The 13,123-nt window shown below is 47.6% G+C and overlaps 1 protein-coding gene across 1 annotated transcript; it reads right to left on the reverse strand.

The window, feature by feature from the left end:
- Window positions 1–355: 355 nt before the first annotated feature.
- On the reverse strand, window positions 356–7,789 carry ALAS1 (5'-aminolevulinate synthase 1). Its single transcript, XM_064724144.1, has 10 exons — window positions 7,486–7,789; window positions 6,545–6,751; window positions 5,427–5,582; window positions 5,124–5,346; window positions 4,483–4,667; window positions 3,729–3,908; window positions 3,396–3,560; window positions 2,034–2,302; window positions 1,182–1,344; window positions 356–636 (listed from the first exon to the last, which is right to left on the reverse strand). Exons 1-10 carry the CDS (start codon window positions 7,682–7,684, stop codon window positions 476–478), a joined length of 1,908 nt encoding a protein of 635 aa, XP_064580214.1. The 5' UTR covers window positions 7,685–7,789; the 3' UTR covers window positions 356–475.
- Between the last annotated feature and the right edge of the window lie 5,334 nt (window positions 7,790–13,123).

Here is a 13,123-nt window from a genome sequence, read left to right on the forward strand (position 1 = left end):
GGAGACAGCCATTCTAAACCCATTCTAAATGCCTGCCTCCCAAGCTGCTATCTATATAAGCAGCACTTCTCAAGGTGCTTAAGTATTAGTGGGCATGTAGAACTATCCTGCATGCTTTCAAAGGCTTTCAGGAAGAAGCCCCAGAGAAGCTATTTTCTCTTTTCATAATAAATAAACCCCGTGCAGGAAGCACTAGTGAAGTTCTTTGGGCAGAGTCATTGGACAGGCAGTAGTTCAGCTGAGGGGCACAAAGCTGTAGAGCACTGTTTTATTCTATCAAATGCCATCCCACCCCCTGAGACATCAGTTCCAGTTCTGGAAGGGACACAGAGAAGCACACAAACACAACAGGGCATCATGGCTCTTGACATTTATTTTCAGAGCGTAGTGCTTCAACTACAATTAAAATACTTGAGCAATTAAAAAATGCTACTGACTCCATACTAGAGCTGGACAACAACTGACACTGCTGCTCTCATGCACTGACAGATACTAGTTTGCTCATGCCACTGAAGTAGGCTCGTTCTCTTTCACTCATCACTTCAAAATGCAGGGGTCGTCGACAGAAATTGCACTCAGCTGAGGAGTGTGGTTTCAGCTCCAGACCAACATCCTTCCACGTAGCCAGCAGTTTTTCTGTTAAGAAAAGTTTATCAAGATCAAACCTTAAGACTGGATTGCTTTAGAGAAGCAGCAGAAGTTTCAGCACGTTTATTCTCCTAACAAGGGAGCAGGGGATAATAGGATTACACTCTGACACAATCTACCTCTTGAAACAACTGGGCTGCAACTAAGTCTCAGCTATCCTCATATCACCTCTCCTGACAGGATCAAGGAGGATCTACTTTCTCTGAACAGATCCATGTTTAAGACAAGTTAACAGCTCAGCTGAGGACAGCTGAGTTTGGAATCCATGTAACATGTGAAGATTGGTTTGGACAATGCATGAGCAGAGCCCTGGCTGGGCTGCAGTGGCCTTGCACCCTCTGCTCCAAGTCACAGTGCACTGACCTTCACACCTCACACTCCAAGCAGGGAAGTGTGCAGGATGTGCTGCAGCAGTGCAAAGTCACTGTCTAGCTCATGATATCTAAAACTTAAGTGCTTCCTGGTCTCATCTTCAGTACAAAGGCTGCACAGACAGTGGGATCTGCACTGCACTGATGCAGGAGTCCACTCACCGATGAAGTAACTCATCATCTGGGGGGTGTGGTGAGGTGTAGGGGCGATTCGGAGCAGCTCCTCTCCACGGGGAACCGTTGGGTAGTTGATGGCTTGGACGTAGATGCTGTGCTGGCTCATCAGCTTGTCACAGATTTCTGTATTTTTAGCAGCATCTGCAACCTGAAGTTCAAAATTTTAAGTTACAAGATCAACCAAAAGAATGAGAGTTGGTAAAACTGTCAGTCCAACTTAACAAGGTGTAAGAATCCAATGAACTGGTAAGTAATGTGTATGCCAGAAAAAAAGGCTAAAGGTCTGTGTTGTAGATGGATCAGACTTTTTCAATAGCGCTCAAAGATGGTTGACGTCATTATGGCAAAATATATGTGTATGCCAGAAAAAAAGGCTAAAAGTCTGTGTTGGGCATAAGAACACCACTGCAGCCTGGGCAGGTAGCTGTTTACAACCCAAATCTTTTAGCTTGTAAGCATTTTCCTTATTTTCTGTATACTGTTAGTGTATGAAACCCACGGTCTTTCTCCCTCTATTTTATATTTACACCAGACTTAAGCTTAAGCCAGGCTCCTGGCACACCACTGCTGAGCAACAGGGTGAGTTTGAATTTTGTGAAGGCAGTAACTAATTGTACATGTAACTAATGGTATGTACGAAACCCACAGTCTTTCTCCCTGTTTTATATTTACACCAGACTTAAGCTTAAGCCGTACTCCTGGCATACAACCACTGAGCAACAAGGTGGGTTTGAACTTTGTGAAGGCAGTAACTAATGGCACATGTAACTAATGTACCTGATGGTACAGTGTGCTCACAGACAGCAAAACGGGCACCACAGCCCCCCCAGCGCTCACCCTGATGGGAATGATGTGGCTGGGGCAGTGCACCACGGGCAGCCCCGCATCCATCAGCATCTGCCTCATGAGCTTGACGTTGCGCTGGTGCTGGCGGCGCAGCGCCTGGCCCTCGGCGCCCTTGAGCGTGCGCACCGACTCCAGCGCCCCGGCCAGCAGCATGGGCGGCAGCGACGTGGTGAAGATGAACCCGGCCGCGTACGAGCGAACCGTGTCGATCAGGGAGCTCGTGCTGGAGATGTAGCCTCCCACACAGCCAAATGCTTTGCCTGAAGGAGAAAGTAAAAAGGTAAGTGATTGGATTTATTCTTTCCACCTATTGAAAAGCTCCAAGGCTTCAAGCTGTTCCACTTGGAGGAACGGGTTATTCTGACCACACATGTAATGTGGTCATGGCATGTGCCAGCTCCCCACCCAGTAATCTTGTATTTACTCAGCACATGGTACAGCTTTGTTTTTAAGCTAATCTTGATAATGTGGATCTATTTGCTGCAGAGGAAGGACAGTTCATGCCTCTATCAAATACACAAGTTTTGATTTTGGGGAAGACCTTCCAAGCCAAATCATCAAGCAGGGACTTGAATAGTGACCCCAAGTGATCAACACTAAGTCTCTCAGCAGATTTAAAATAATCTGTTTCAGAGATGCTAGAAATAGCCTGTGATCCTAAGGAGCACACAAGGCTGTTACTGTGATTGTGCAGTTGATACCAGCCCTTCTTTCCAAATGTTTGGAGTGCAGAACACAGCCACAGACAGAACTAGGGTGTCTGGCGAACATTTCTGTTCCTATTAGGCTTTAACCCAGGACTTTAAGTTCCAAAGAGCATGAACTTTTCTAGTAAATTTTATTTATGTTTTAAAAGGTGTTTAAAAAACCTTTCAAATTACAGCAGTAAACTTACTCCTTAGCCTGCATTCTACTCAGATAATAGCAGTTGCTTCAGTACTTGCCAAATCTCTTTACATAACTCCCCATCTCAGGTTTCTAGATTAGGAGCACTCCATTTCACATAAAGGAAACTAAGTACTACTAAATATAGAGAACTGCTCTACTAGCATTCTCACCTGAATTTCTTCTTGAGTTGTATAACATGCCACTGGAGGACTTTTTGCTAGCTTGCTTAAAAGAAAACCTCATTCAAAGCTACCATAACTATTTCTAAGGCAGCATAAGTAGCTTAACAGAAGCTTTTCAAACTGTGGGGCACACTTAAATCCCTTGGGATTTCTGAAAAATCCTAGGCCCCAGCAGCCCTTAACAAGTTCATTTGACTAGACTGATTTTGAGCTAACCCAGTTAATTTGGCAGCTCAGCAGCTTTGCAGCCTCAGCTCCTGCAGGAGTGCCAGGCTGTGCATACCCAGCGTTCCAGAGATGATGTCCATCTTGTGCATGACTCCGTCCCGGTCTCCTATCCCGCCTCCTCGGGCTCCGTACAGCCCCACAGCGTGCACCTCATCCACAAAGGTGATGGCCCCGTGCTCGTGGGCCACATCACACAGCTCCTCCAGAGGACAAACAGCACCTAGGAACCAAAGCAGTGACTGGCAGTTTAGGATTTTCTGTAGGACTGGATAAACCTCAGAAGTACCCCCAGACAACCCCTACAACACTGTACATGTTGAGACCTAAAACAGATGATCTGAGAAGTAATTGCCCCAGAAACTGAGAGGAGGCTTTGATGTCAGCTTACCATCCATGGAGTGAACAGTTTCAAATGCAACAATTTTAGGGGTGGATGGATCAGACTTTTTCAATAGCTCTCGAAGATGGTTGACATCGTTATGGCGAAATATATGTTTTGGCACCCTGCTGTTACAGATCCCCTGGATCATGGAGGCATGGTTTCCAGAATCAGAGTAGATCTCACAGCCTGAGGAAACAGGTTACAGCCCAGTTACATTAGGAGTAAGTATAGAAAGCATTAACTGCTTCTTAGCATTGCATTATGTATGGTAAGAGTTCAGGAAACAAGGGTAGCTTGTTCTTGAAAGTAATGCTCTTGATCAAAAGAGCAAGTTACAGATCATGAAGCAATAATAATATCTGAGGTTTATTTTAGGTGTTCACATTAACACAAATGAGAGCTTGAGAAAATAGTTATCTAACTATCCTAACTTCTGAAGTGAGAGAGAAGTTCACCCTTCCAGTGGGAAGACAGTAAATTCTGCTGTCTCATTTTCAGGTAGAGTTTAACCACAAGAATAGAAGACTCAGTTTATGTAATTCCTCCAGCAGTTGCCAGCTCACAAATCTCAATCTCAATAGGTTGATACTATCACTTGTACTGAACATAACTCAAATATGATATTAAAACCAGCAAACCACACTCTGCAAATGGATTAGGGTGAATCCTCACTTTGGACAGCTTTTTGTGAAACATACTCCCAACAGCCTGGGGCAAGGCTGTGTTTTTGTGGCAACACAGGTGCAGTTTGAGATCTCACCTGGCAGCATTTTAGCTAGAGTGAAGAGAGTGGAGTCATTGGCTACAAAGCAAGATGAGAACAGCAGTGCTGCATCTTTTCCATGAAGATCAGCTAGTTCTTTTTCCAAGTCGACATGGAATTTACTTGTTCCTGATATGTTTCGGGTGCCTCCTGCTCCAGCACCATGTTGTTTCAGTGTTTCCCTAAAGAAGGCCCAAGAAAGGCATTAGCATTGCTGTGGGACACACAGAAGAGTAAAGGATCATTGCTGAAAACATTCTGGTACATAATCAGGACTGTTCTAAAGAAGAATTGGCAGCAAAAAGCAGCTGCTGGGTCTTGGAGCAACCTGCACACTCAGGAGTCCAGCAAGGTCAGATATCAGTGACCAAGCACAGCTGCAATATACAATCCAGTTTATCTGGTAACATTTGGGGCTTTTAGAGAAGATCCAAGGAGCACAATCAGTGACCAATACACACAGAGTAGCTCTGGATCTGAACACTAAGGGACCACTCAAGAAACAAGTGCAACCTTAACTGCACACCAAGAATCACATCAGAAGCAACTTATATCCCACAGTATAGAAATCAGTTTTTCAGAAGCCTTGCCACAAAACACAGCTTGAAAACCCCTCTTAAGAGCACAGGAGCACTCACATCACTGCTCCACAGACACGAGGGTGGCGGCTCATGCCCAGGTAGTCATTGCTGCACCACACTGACACCTCCTTCTTGGTGATCAGGGAGTCGGTGTAGTCGTCTGCCATGGGGAAGATCTGCGCCTTGCGGTTCACGGTCTTGAACACCCGGTAGGTGTGATCCTTCTTCTTCTCATCTATCTTCTTCTCAAAGAACTGATCATACTGGAAGGTGGAGACAGCTGAAAGGAGACAGACACTTCAGCACACAGGAAATAATCACAACAGACCAGGCCTCTGGGGGTTTTCCAGACATCCTTACATTTTGGCAAGTTATCCTGAAGCAGATGAGAGACGCTTTCCGGTTTTTGCTTCAGCATAATATCCTTAAACTTCTCGAGCAAGCCACTCTGCTCTGCTCCCTCAGCCTCAATCTTTCTCACTGTGGAAGTGCTTGGTATTTTGGCAAATTCTGTACCTACAGATATTGTAATAAATTCCAGTGAGTTTGTTTGGTTTGAAACAGAGTGAAGTAGGTTGAATTCAGCAAAGCAAACATTTTAAGTAAAACCAACATTTCAATCTTTAGGAAGTACATGCCCAAAACCCCATGTTGATCCTGCCAGGATGAACTATTTTATTTGCTTACAAATTTGCCTTTCACAAGACAGAAGGATTAGCCTTGCTAATCAATCACAGTACAACAGGCAATTTCCTTATAATGTATTTGGTTCATCATGACTCAGAGAATCACACTATACAGCTACAGCACTCATCTGAAAGGATTGCTACACACCTAACTGAAAGCCGAGCTCTAGTCAGCTGCTTCCTTTTTGTTCTGTTAGCACAGATTTTTTTTTTAAACCATGCCACAGAAGGCAATCAGGAAAGTAAAATAAGCCTTCTGAGACAGGCAGCAAGGCTTTACTGATACTGCTCAGAAGTTCCTTCCTCTGAAGGATAGCCCTTCCACGCTACCACTGCAAGCCAGCCAACACCCTTTAGTTCCATAAACAGAAAAAAAAAACCACCCCAAAACCATTTGCCTGCTTTCAAGCTTGGATTTGTGCTGGTACTTGACACTTTGCTCCAGCTTTAGATATAAAGCCTTTGTCTAAACCAGCACTGTGGCAAAGCTCTCTAGTGATCTAAGCATCTGCTTGGGTACGAGTGTACCAGCTTGACTCACACATCTAGAGCCAGCTAGCACATCAAAATACAGCTCACGGTATTCCCACATCAGAACCACCCAGGGAAGCCCTGCACAACGTCACAGGTATGTCATTAACACCTACATTCTCCAGCAGCTTTTCCCTGCAGTCTCCCTAATCCCAGCTGCATCATTTCAGTGGTGCCTGTCAGACCAGGCACGCTCCACATCCAAGTCAGGCACCAGAAGCTCTGGGGAGGAATCACTGCTTCAGTGCACAGAGAACATACCTTTCCTGTCAGCCTGCACTTCCTGCACATCCTCCTGCAGCTCCAGGCTGGCTTTGCAGAAAACATTGCTCTTCTTGTGGTTCATCTGAGCTGCCAGGAACGGGCATTTGGTAGCTGTACTCTGGCTACTGCTGGCAGGTGGGTGGCCAGCAGGAAGCTGGGCTCCCTCTGCATTCTGCTGGGCCACTTCTTTGACATTCTTGGCCTCTGAGATGGGGCAGAGAAGAGAAAATATGTCAACTTCATCATTTTAATACATTGGTTTCAGTTTCTTGATCCATTACTTTTGGAACTAATTTGGCAGGACCCATTCAGAACTATTTAACTGAGCAGTCACATTTTATTTATACAAGCACAAAATGCCAGTAACACCCAAGGGACATCTGAGTTAAGATGCTAGATCTAGCACTGTACCCTTTGAGGGGCAGAAATATCTCTTTCACTCCCAACGGGAATATTTAAGGAAAGACTGGATATGGCAGTAAAGGCCATGGTTTAGTAGACATGGCAGTGTTCAGCCATAGGCTGGACTCGACCTCAGAGGTCTTTTCTAACCTAACAGTGATTCTGCGACCTTCTTTCGAGGACTTTCTGAGATTCTTCAGCCGTGCAACTTCCTCTGCCGCAAGCCTCAGCTCCTTCCCCTGAGTGCCTGGGGAAGAATTCCCTAAGGAATATTCCCGGGTGGCGTGAAGGGCCACCGTACCGTGACAAACACCGCTCCGAGACCCAGGATCGCGGATCCCACCCGAGACTCGCCGCAGGACGCCCCAACAGGCCGGTCCCTGATTCATACCACGGTCACAAATTTCATTACCGCGGACATTTCCAGGATTAAGCAACCCCTGCCTATTCCAGAAGTTTTCCCCCGTGACATGCAATGTCTGTGTTATTTTTCCCCCCTCAGGGACCCACTCGGCTCGCTCCCCGGCCGTACTCACCGCGGCGGCCTGCGGGGGTCTCCTCCTCCGCCTGCTGCCCGCGGGCGGCGGACGTGGCGAGGGCGCGGGCGGCCGGCGGGGCCGCCTCCATCATACGCGGGCAGTGCTGGGCGTACAGCAGCAGCGACGGCCCAGCCTTCTGCAGGAACGCCTGGGACACACGGGCCAGGAACGGGCAGCGCCGCACCACCGCCTCCATCCTCGCTATCGGACGGGACACCGGAGGTGACGGCAAAGCGACACTGGCGACGGGAAGGCGACACCGCGCTGCGTTCTCGCACTGCCGCCTTTATAGAGCCGGGGGCGCGGCGCAGGCGCGGCGGGACTGCGCAAGCGCGGGGAGGGGCCGGGGGCGGCGCCCGGTGGCTCTGGGCTGTGCTGGGGTGTGAGGGGCTGGAGGTGGAATGAGGGTATGGGGGGGAAAGCTTTGAGGGAATGGGTGCTCCCGAGAACAGGGAGTGACCTCCGGGGGTTGTGAGAGACTGGAGGTGTCCTGAGCATGTGGAGAGGCGCAGGGGTTCGTGAGGGGCTGCAGGCGTCCTGAGGATAGGGAGATACCCCCGGGGGTCGTGAGGGACTGATGGCGTCCCGAGGACAGGGAGAGACCTCAGGGGTCATGAGGGGCTGGAGGCATTCAGACCCCCAGGCGTCTTGAGGGGCTGCAGGCGTCCCGAGGATAGGGAGAGACCTCCGGGGGTCCTGAGGGATTGGAGCAGGTTTGGGAGCCATGGGGGAATAGGGAGGGGCGCTGTGAGGGTGTGCGGGGTCTGAGCCGCTCCCGCAGCGCTGTGAGGGCACGGAGGGGGTTTGGGCACTGCCGGGGGTCTGTGAGGGGATGGGGCAGCCGGCCCTGAGCGGGGGCTGTGTGGGCATGGCCCGCACGGGAAGCGCTGCTCCGGGTTTCCCCAGAGCCCCAGGCTGTGCAGTGCCTGTTTCCCAGAAGGTTTGGGCTCCCAGCGCGCCCGTTCGTGGGAAAAGGCGAGCTCTGGTTCAGCTGCACTGGGGGAAATCCAGCGCTGCTCGGACGAGTCTCGATGTCTTGTTCCTAAATGCCCCTCTGACTCCCTGCAGAACCCGTGCCTGGGGCTCAGGTAGTGATGGTGGGATCCTGAACTCCCCTCACTTTTCCCACAGCTGGTATTAATCTAACAGCTCCTCTGTAAGTGATGCTCAGACTTTCACCATTGCATTTTTGCCAGGTTTTGAAGGGAAGAGCAACAGCAACAAGTAAAACAGTACCCTTCATCTATGGTTTGCAATGGACATTAAAGCTTGTGTGCTTACAAGAGTATTTGGTGGGGAGAGTAATGGTAAAAGGAGTTCTCCTTACGTGTGTGGCCATTCAAACCACAGTAGTGCTACTTCCTGTAAGCGCTGACTGCTCAAGTGTGGAAAGAATGGAGAAGGAAAAACGACAACACATTTTTTTCCCTCATCTTGTGAAACAATTTCACGGAAGACAGGATTTGGGTAGAGAGCCAAGAGCTGTCTTGGGCACTTTGGGGCAGGAGTGGGTTTTGTAACAGGTGTGGAGTTTGGAGGAAAGCTTTCTTAAAGGTCACTCCTGGCTCTTACCTTGCATGAAGTCACGTTGTTAGTTATTAGAAGGTGCTCATGTAGCATTACTGGAGAAGTACAAAGCCTGTATAGGACTGTGGCTGCTGAACACAAATTTGACTTTAAAAAACACTTCTTTAGCATTTAGGTACTGCAGATTAATGTGGGGGACAACCAGCAAGGTATTTGCCTGACCCTCTTTTATTCAGCACTGACTTGCTTTGAGGATGCTGCATGCAGTTTGTAAACTTTGGGATCTGAGTAAGTTGTTCAGGAAGAAAACCTCTTAGTCAAATGTCTGTCTTAGTCAGATTTGATGTCAGCTCCAGTGTGTTACTAAGCTCTGAGGCAGGAAATGGGACAGAGTTCTGCCCTCATGTACTACTTACAAAGCCCTGGAAAAGTTAGCTGGGGTTGTATAAGGCAGGGTGTGGGATTTGGGTTTTAGTAGGGCTTTAGTAGGAATGTTTTAAGCACAGTTTACTTCTTGCTTATTAGAAATTTAAGACAGTGTTATATAAGAAGTCTCAATGCTCAGATCCTAACTCAGTATTTGTCAGTGTAATGCATAATTGGTGTCATTACACCAGATATGTGCTAGTTTTAATTTGTTCTGTAGATAAATTATTAAAGTAGGGCAGTGGTATTTGACCTCAGCCTCTGTAGCAGTTATGATAGCAGGAGTCCTGGTCATTTGGTAATACCAGGGTAGTGTTTTGAATTATTAGTTCAGTTGCTCATTAAGAATTTATTTTTGTTTTTTTTTTTTTTTTTTTTCCCTCCCACAACTGTGTTTTGGGTAGTGTTACATGCCTCAAGTATTTAGCAAAATAATGAGTTTAAAGGCACCTGATCTGTGTTTTAGATTATTGCTGTCCCTGTTTCCTGGAACATCAACATTTGACTCTCTACCCCGAAGTTTTGTATCACATCACTTATTCTAAAGATTGAGGGAACATCATGGCATTCTAACTTGTGGATACCTGGCAAGTGTCCTTAGAGCACAGTTCGTGTGTCTGGGCCCAAGGGACCACTCCTGTGCTCCTGGGGTTAACTGCAGTTTTAGCAGCAGAAATCAAGCCCCATAAGCTTGATTTATAGTATGTTGAGAGTATTTTTCTTTCTCCTCCTATTTTTCCTTAATGTTTGTCCATGATCTTTAGCTCAGAGGGAACGTGTGTGTTGCTGTAAGAGGCACCAGAGAAAGGTGTTGAGCAAATGAGCACAAATCTGCTGCAAGAGGCTGCAGAGCTTGTCTGCCTGGACACCTGCCACAGCAGGTTAGATCCCTCAGAAATCTGCTAATCCTCCTTTATCCTGGTAATGTGAACAGCAGCATCCTGCCATGGTGTAGGGCTCAGGGATTGTGTGTTAGTCTGCTTGGTTGCAGGAATGCAGAGGCTGCTGGGTTGGTGTTCAGCCGTGCATGTGAAGGCTGAAGAGCATCTGCTTTTTACACAGACATCATTCAAGGCTGGCAGCTGAGACACTGTGACCTTGGCTATGACATGGAGATCTCCAAATGGAGCAGAACTCAGCTTTCCTGTCAGACTCCTCTCCAATCTGTGCTGTTCATCACACACTCCAACAACTCTTCTTTTGAAGCTTGATTTGGTGAATTTATTTAACCTTGTACACGCCAGGAATTGCGCAGAGCAGCGGAACGACGTTAACTTGACCCTCATCTTGGAGGGTGAGGAAGGAACTGTCCTTGTCAGTGCACAGAGCTGGCTGCAGCTCTGGGAGCAGCAGAGCAGGGAAAAGTCAGGAAAAGGGGGTCTTGTCTGCTCTGCCAGTGTCCTTCCTCCCTTTGCAAATACTGCCAGAGCTTATGTGTTGGAGGTGAAGTAAATACTAATAAAGCTGCTGTTAATTAAAATTTCTTAGGGCTTCAGTGGATTAATTAAACGGTGTTTAAGGATGTTAATTGTGGCAGTGTATTACTGCCATCCTACAGGGCTCAGGAGAAACAAATGCTGTTTGCCACACTGCAGGAGGAGCACAGTGTGCAGCAGGAGGGAACAGGGGGCCCATCCTGAGAGGGGAAAATCAGGCTTAGCCCAGAGAGAGGCAGCAGGTACAGCCGGCAGGGGAGAAGGAATGGCTGCTTGGCACTGTGGAAAGGGCAGGGGAACATGGAGGAAAAGGGTTTAAGCAGAGGGGGTAGCACTGGTGTGAGAGCAAATTTATTCAGCTGGCCTGACAAAATGTACCTCAGGGGGTGAGTATTTCCTTACTAAACCTATGTTTTGGAGCAGCCTTTACAGCTGGCCCCTGAGACCAGATGGATTGAGCACAGGAAGACCAATCTGCCTGAAAGACCCCTGTGTTGCTGTGGCAGAGGAAGAGAAGGGAAAACTCTTGGCTATCCTGAGAGCCTCTGCTGATTTCAGTTTCCAAAAGTCCATTCTGTTCTGATGATTTGTCAATTTCTTAGCTCAATAAAAGTTAAGGGAAAACAAGGTTAAATTCCAGCAGTTTGAGTGGAGAGTGAGAAGCCACAGAAAGTGCTTCCCACAGAGAAATTGAAATGGGAAAAATCTCCTGCCACAAGATCATGTTAATGTCTGCAGATGTCCCTGAAGAGTTGCTGGTGAGGATGATCTCTTTCCATGTTGCTGGTTTACATGTAGGGTCAGGTGTAAGTTACCTTGACTACTTCTCTCCCATCCCTCTTCTCTCAAGCATGTTTGCACCAGCATTCCTGGAAGCAGAACTGGGTTCACAAGTTTGTAGCATTCATCTCCCCTTGCATTTGTCTGCAGGTAGCTCCTTTCATAGAATTTTCATGAACTTTATGCTTTGAAGAGAGCATTTACATACTTAGCAGAAAAGCAAGGGTCAGAGCCCTTCTGCATCCAGCCTCTTCAAATGAAAGGCTGTAACTGCACCATAATTAGCAACATCTAATCCCTTTTGCCCACTTCTGAAGTCAGGACTGTGCATTTTCCTAATTTTTTCCCATCCTGTCAGTGTCAGAGAGGGCAAGCCAGAAAAACAATTCCCCCTCCCCATGCACAAACCCTTGCCTATACTGAGATCTGAAATTTCCGAGGGAGTGGGTGTGATCCTGACATCTGGATTTAATCCAGACTCAGATTCCAGGCTTCATCTGAGAACTTCCACCTCCGGCCCTGAGACCAGCAGTTCTTAGAGAGGATTTAGTTTATTTACCTTTTAAGGGAAAATTGGAGGCTTGTTCTAGCAGCTGCATAGTGACAGTTCTTCCCATGGTGAATTTCTTTAACACGTTTCCTGATTTGGAGCCAGTGTCTTCTTTACATGACAGAACAGGAAATCTCATTCCTTTCTAGGACCCTCTGAGCAGCAGAGACTTGGAGCAAGCTGGAGGAGCTGCTGGATGCTGGGGCTGGTGTTGTGGAGTGGCAGAGCAGCACTCCTGTCTCACTGACACAGGCCAGGCAAGATCTGTGCCCATCTCATACAAACCAGCGTGAGTTGTTTTGTTCCCTACTGTAATGGATCTCCTCAAATTCACAGGCTGCTGCTGGGCCCTCCCAAGGCTGTTGGGTCAGGACACTTTTCCTGCCTGCCAGGAGCTGCCCACTGCTGCAGAGGAGTTTGGTTTCCTGGCAAAATCCCATCACAGGGGGTGAGTCAGGCTCAGTCCGGGCAGTGGAAGCTGTGGCCACCCTCATACAAGGTACCCTGCTGTCCCACTGAAGGGCACCACCCCACACTGCTGCTGCAGTCCACAGCCCAGCTGATTAACACATCCACCAGTGGCTTATCCTAAGTCCAGAATATCTCTCCAGTTGCTTCAGATGTGGAAAATCACATAATAATTTTTTTTTCATCTTTCATTGTTGAGTTTGTCTTGCTTTGTGCAACACATAGCAGGAAATGATACACTAATCCTTCCAGCTACTGTGTGCTTTGCTGCACTTGCCATGACTTGCTTCCACACCCTCATTTCCTCCTCTCTCCCACAGTTTTCCTCCTTCTCTTAGAAAGAACCAGTAGATCCCAACCAGTATACTTTTAGTTATGGTTATTGAAGTTACTCAGCCTGTCATTTTTCTTGCATATCTCAGCCCTCACTTCTCACTAGGTACTCAGT

This window comes from Zonotrichia leucophrys, chromosome 12 (genome assembly GCF_028769735.1).
Source record: "Zonotrichia leucophrys gambelii isolate GWCS_2022_RI chromosome 12, RI_Zleu_2.0, whole genome shotgun sequence".
Lineage (NCBI taxonomy): Eukaryota > Metazoa > Chordata > Aves > Passeriformes > Passerellidae > Zonotrichia > Zonotrichia leucophrys.